The sequence below is a fragment of the Armigeres subalbatus genome, chromosome 1 (assembly GCF_024139115.2).
Source record: "Armigeres subalbatus isolate Guangzhou_Male chromosome 1, GZ_Asu_2, whole genome shotgun sequence".
Classification (NCBI taxonomy): domain Eukaryota; kingdom Metazoa; phylum Arthropoda; class Insecta; order Diptera; family Culicidae; genus Armigeres; species Armigeres subalbatus.
In genome coordinates, this window is record NC_085139.1 from 314785507 (window position 1) to 314791973 (window position 6467).

The window sequence follows — 6467 nt, forward strand, 5'->3', positions numbered from 1 at the left end:
AAAAAATTATAGTAGACATGAATAGGAATAAACCTCAAGATTTTCACAACGCACTTGAAATTTCTTTGGTGCATATATCCTAAATTTATTATATTGCTAACAGATTCACATTTGATTTGGTTGATAATGATAAGTACGAATAATTTTTAATTTGAACTGTTCACAACAGGCCATCCAAAAATAGTGACTTCAGTGACTTTGGGATGCAAATAGAGACGTTTTAGTGACTAGGCTCAAAATAGTGACCAAGTCACTAAAAAGTGTACATCCTTTTTCAAACTCCTAGAATATTTACCCAGGGAAGAGATAGAGATAGGGACACTTATGGAAAAACTCCATTACTCGCATTGATGCGATTTTTTAAGTGCCTTCTACACATATCTTACCAAATAGATTTTGAAAAGTGGCAGGTATGAAAGATATTAAAGAAATAGTGCTTGAAAGGAAAACAGCTTATACAGAAAAGGCTTTATGATAGCTTCGGAGCCACGGCAAGGCAATGTGGAGCAAGATCAGATACAGCTGGGAACATATGTCTACGAGTGTTTTCGAATCCAAACCTGTTAAGTTAAACATTATACGTTAACGAAGAACTAATTAATACACCGGTTCTAGAACATTCTGGTTGCGATAAACTACCAAGAGCTGATAAAGTCTAAAAAGTTAGACAACAAATGCAAAGTAACCAACCAGTTGTATTTGCAGCTGTATGAATGGTATTTGATTATGTATAAAATTTCTGCTACGGTGCATAAAGTCCTTGCCCATGTCGGGGATATAATAATTCATTGACCAGCATCACTTGCGGAATGTTGGCTGAAGAAGCACCTGAGTGCTAACACAAGCACTCTAAAAAAAACGGACTCGTCATGCCAGGAAAGCATCACGATAGAAAAATTTACATGACATATTCATTAGTGCTATGAACTAGTCGAATCCTTTGATAAGCTCACTCAACTAAGGTAACCGACTTATTCAAAATTAATCTAATCTGGAATATTCAGAAGATGTTCAAAGTTTTTTAGTGACTGAAAGTTCCTGCAGTACAACAGATCCGAGTAGTGATAAAAAATAGCTCTAGCAGATATTTTAATCGCTCTTGAAGAGATACTTATGATTTTGTTGAAGATGTTCATGATCATAAAAAATAAATAAATGATGTTGCAGTATACTTGTTAACCTTGAAATCTTTATTACATGGAATTCATGTAGCTCTCTTGGAGCATTAATCTAAAGTCTAAACCAATTGAAAAAAATCTATCGAAGACAACCAGTTAAGCTTGTAGATGCAAAGGCCTGTATTCCATGAAGTCCTTGGGCAATATTGAAGAAATGTCGTGAAAATATTTGTATTGAGCTGCCTTATAGTGCATTGGTCAGAATTCTCGGAACAATGGGTGCAGTTGACTTCCACAAACATCAAATCAGAGACAAACCGGTAGGCAAGCTGGCGGCCATTACCGCTCGCGGAAAACTGGGTAAGATTTACTTAAACTGCAATATCTCAGCCGCGTTATATTTTTTTGATCTATTTTCACGAAAACTGTCCGTATAAATTAGATAATGATTGACAATGCACGAAAAAAAAAAATTTACGGACACGAGGTAATTTACTGCGAAAATTATCGAACACAAAAGCTTTTTTGAGATTTAGATAATAGAGGTCACATAACTGCAAAATACCTAGCGTATTACTATGCATGATGGTCATTGTGGTGCACAGAAAAATAACAAAAAATACTACACTGCCAAAAATATCTATATAAGATATGTGTGTCGCCATTATAAATTTTTGCAATAGCTTCACCTTAATATAATCGATATAGAACCACACATAAATTAAGTAATTGCTAATTCGAGAGCACACATAAAATTTATTTGGATATATATTTTATTAGTAGTTCGCGTGGAGGATGGTTATGTGCCCGCTGATATACATCATAAGTTAAATCTATGGATTTTTGCCAATAAATATGTGTGGATTTTTAGTAGTGTAAACAATCGAAAAAGTGATTTAAGTTAGACGAATATAGCCAATTAATGACAATAAGTGCAAAAAACACCTTTTTAAGAAAATCGCTTTGTCGGAACATCTAAATTATTGTTTAGAACATTGGGTTGTTCTACAGAAATGCTTTCATATAAGGCTTGAGCACCATGACTTTTCGAACATAATGTTTTTGGGACACCCTAATAGCCATTCTTTACACCTGTTTTGTTAAGCCTACATCAATTCAATTGTTTTTTCTTGCTAAGATATCAGAAGGCCACAAAAATAAGGAGAAACAAAAATTGAAGATGTTTAGTTTAGATAGTTTAGTAGCTTCCATTTAATTCCACTGCGGCAAATCGAGTCAAGTACCAGACACTGAAGACGGCCTTACAGTTGAGGCCGAAATACGTATCTGCAATGATTACAAAATTAAATGGGTAGTACTAAATTCGTCTTATGACAGTTGGCCTTCAAATGATCAAAATAATATAGTTTATATGAATAATCAACGACCATGTGTATATGGTGTAAAAGTAAACATAATCCGCAAAAGAGAGTTTTTTGTTAAATGGCTTTTGTGTTCGTCACATAAGCTCTCCCTATATGAAATGAAATATTTTTACCAACAAACAGATAAAATAAAATAGTAAAAATGTTCCCATCTCCATGTCATTTTATGTTAATTCATCTCATTTCGAAATGGAGAAATAAAGAACCAGTTTCATCGAATCTTTTTGCTAACATGCCTGCACACTGCTCAAAAATATCACAAAAATTATAAAGAAACCATAAGGGGAAGAATCTGAACAGTTACCCTATATCGAAAGCACGAAAACATGCATTAAAAGATATTCCGAATATGATCAGTTCTCAACTCAAACTATATCAACTAGTTCCACTTGGTAGCATTCAGTTTTTTTTCATCATTTTCGTTTAATCAATGGAAAGTTTTGTGTCACAGTTATAATATTACAGTCAACGATTCACTCGGTTTTATTACTAAAAACCGGCTTAATATAGGATTCTTATACCTACGCTCTACGATAGTGTGTACGTCTATGTCTAAACAACTAGAAAACGGTCACTGCTGGATTCTCGAACAATACTGGCCTAGGTCGGCTTCGGTAATATTTTGGGACCCAGTCCGGCCACCGCTAAGCTTCCGAAAGCGGCCAACGGATGGGGGTGATGACCGAGCGGTGGTAACACGAGCGCCGCATTTTCCGGCATCGAGTTCGGGGTATGCAGGTGTCTACTTTTCTTCTCCGGTGGTTCTTGCAGACTGGACGATGAGCTCGCATCGTCTGGCTTCAGGAGCGATTCCACGTCGAACTGTCGCTTCCGGGAGAAACTTTCCATGGCGCCCTTGATGATCGCGTGTTGCTGTTCCATGGTGGTCGGATAGGCGCAAACTGCCGCCGCAGCTGCTGCCGCCTGGCTGAGAGGCTCTGTTGCCGTAGGCATGTACGCCGCTGGGTTCATGACCGGTGAGGCGGGAATCGCCGGGAAAAACTGTCTCGGAGAACTGTTGTCGAAGATATCATCGTCCGAAGTGAGTCCCATGTGGCGACGGACCTTGCGTTGTGCCTTTCGCCGTCGGAAGTCTCCCTTCATGAAGTCGTCCACGTTTGCCGGATGAACGGCCCAGTAGTGGCCTTTGCCGTGAGCCGAACGGCCCGCTTTGATGAAACAATCGTTCAGCGATAGGTTGTGGCGGATTGAGTTTCGCCACCCTGGGCCTCGGCTGCGGAAGTAGCTGTAGTTGTCCAAAATATGCTGGTAGATGTCCGATAGGACGAGTTTTTTCTCCGGTGATGTTAGGATCGCTATCGCAATCAGTCCAATATAGCTGTATTGTGGCTTCGGGGCTGATGAAAGTTTGCTGGCGTCGGCAAGTAGTGCACTGGGCCCGACATCAGCCGGATTATTCACATACACTGATGGTTTAAAAAACCGGGATAGCGTTCTCGGGTCGGTCACTATATTCCCATAGTTGAAAAACTGATTCGTTCGAAAACGCTCAACCATAGCATAGTTGTACAGCTGCAGGCTGTATTGGTCGAATTGCACTAAATCTGCACAGTTTAGCATTGTTCTAAATCTTCTGTTTTCCTCCACTGTCACGGATTGCTTCAATATTTTATCAAATCAAATTCTTCTAGTCACGCTAACAACTGACAAGCCGAATCGCAGTAGGCTCGAGTACCGACGCGCGCGTGCTTCCACAATCGAGTAATTAAAAAACTCTTCTGGCTTCTTTGCACCGAGAGCTTCTGTGATTCAGAAAAACACACACCACCACTGCAGGGAACGTGATCGAGTATCGGCCAAGCGCGCACTTCTGGTCGGGAGAAATTCAAACAGCTACTGACTCGAAAAGATGAAGCTGCAAGCCATTCTACTCGCAGTAAACATGCCAAACAACGGTCAAAACACCCCCTCGTCTGCGAGGGGTAAAAGATTTATATAAATATTTGCGCAAACAAGCCATGCACCAATCGTAGCCCGCCGACCGGCTGTTGGCCACTCCCCCTCGGACGAAAGCACGATGCACCGATTGGTCGAGGCAGCCAATCAACGCAACGAGGCGACGCGCGAGAGAGAACGAAGCGAGAAGACGACGACGACTGAAGTGGAATGTTGTCAGAGGTTGGCTCGGGGCAGGGCGGACTGGCAAACAACGAGCATGATTTATGTTTTGCGATCTGTACTCTCTGCTTGTTTTGTGTTTATATACACAACAACCAAGCTTCCAAGTCAAGCAAGCAAGCAAGCGACGAGACAGGCAGGCAGTAGACAAGCACAAACAACAACCACCGCCGCCGTCGTCGTCGTCGACGTCGCCCTCGATGCTATGCTGCGTGGTTCGAGTTTTTCGTTTATGGGTCGATTGTGGGGTCGGGGAGCGCAACGGAAAAGTGGTGTGAAGTGGGTTTTGGCAGCATAAGCGGTACGGTGAATGGCAAGCGAGCAGAGCGCGATGTGATGTGGGGTGCCAAAACGTGATAAATTATTTTAAAACACCTCAGCCCCGGTGCTGCGCCGAGTTGTGTGATGGCGGTGGCAGTGATGGCAAATTGCAGTTTTTTTTAGGTGAGCGAGAGGTACGGTCGAAATTAGTTGAACAAGGTTAGCAATATATTAGCTAGAGAATGAGATTTCAGTAACCTTTCTCAGAAAGCGTACTTTTTATTAGTTGAAAAAATCTCTAAGAAATATAATGTGCGATTATTTAAAAGTTTGATTGACGATTTCTGAGCATTATTTTTATAATGTTGAAAAATACCGGATTGAGGAACATGAACTTTAGAACATGAAACATGAAACGGGAACATGAATGGTTTCCATTCAAATGCATTGAGCAGTTGTTGATTACTCAGAATGACTGACGAGTGACGAGAAGAATCCCAATGCTCATTGCCAGATTAGTGGTGGAATAAGGCAGTGCTATTTTAAAGAAGGAAATTTGTTCTACCGATCACTCACTAAAGGTTTGTTTTGTAATAACTCGTCCGTTAAGATTAGATAAAGTGCATAAAAAACTTTGTGCTCGATCATCGAACACAGAACGATCACGATTCACGATCATGGAAATATTTGGTTCTGTTCAGTGCGGCCAGTAAATCTCCTAATAAATTCGCGTTCACAGTTGCTCGGCATCGGTCGTACACGATGCATGCGATTTCAGGTGTGTTGTGCCGGAATTAGTTTTGCTTTTCAATAGTTTGCCTGTTATCTTTGTTTTGCACCAGTCAATAGGCGCACTGTCATGAGTGATGTGTTTATTACTACGGTCGAATTCCGTTTCTCGATCGAATTACCTCGACCCTCGTGGGTAGAGATTGCTGAGTTCGTAAAGCGATTAGAATGTGATGTGTCGCATGTGGAAGCTATCTACAAGCTGACAGAAAACCGAAGCATTTGCATCAAGTTTACTTTGGAGGCTATGATGTTAGAATCTCTTCGAAAAAAATGCGGAGCCTCGGAAATTCAAATACGTTAGTGGTAAAACTGTAGAGGTGTGTATGATTGTAGCGGGAGGTAATACTCGTTACCTTCGAGTATGTGATCTGCTACCGGAGGTATCAGACAACGCACTGTCAGCGGTTCTCAACCAGTACGGAAAAGTACATCGCACTATTCGAGGAATGTTTCCTCCTAACCTGGGATTGGACCATGGACCATCGTCAATCGAAGTTAACTGCCGACACGTAAAAGTTTTCCACGACGGTTTAAAGAACTCGTGCTTCTTATGCCAAGCGACAGGATATCGTCAAAACATCTGCCCTTTTGAGGAAAAACTGAAAACCGGCACACGGAATGAGCATGGCCCCTGAAAAAAGGAAGAAATTATTGGAGATCATCAAGTAGAGGAAAAAAGTCAGAAGGAAGAAGAGATGCCAGAAAAGCAGACACCAGATATCGATGACGAACACATCCAAATGACATTCGGAATTCCCAACTGTTCGCAGCT

General features: G+C 41.1%; 1 protein-coding gene across 1 annotated transcript; it reads right to left on the reverse strand.

The window, feature by feature from the left end:
• Window positions 1–2896: 2896 nt before the first annotated feature.
• LOC134217915 (protein lin-31) lies at window positions 2897–4336 on the reverse strand. Its single transcript, XM_062696754.1, has one exon. It carries the CDS (start codon window positions 4082–4084, stop codon window positions 3104–3106), a length of 981 nt encoding a protein of 326 aa, XP_062552738.1. The 5' UTR covers window positions 4085–4336; the 3' UTR covers window positions 2897–3103.
• Between the last annotated feature and the right edge of the window lie 2131 nt (window positions 4337–6467).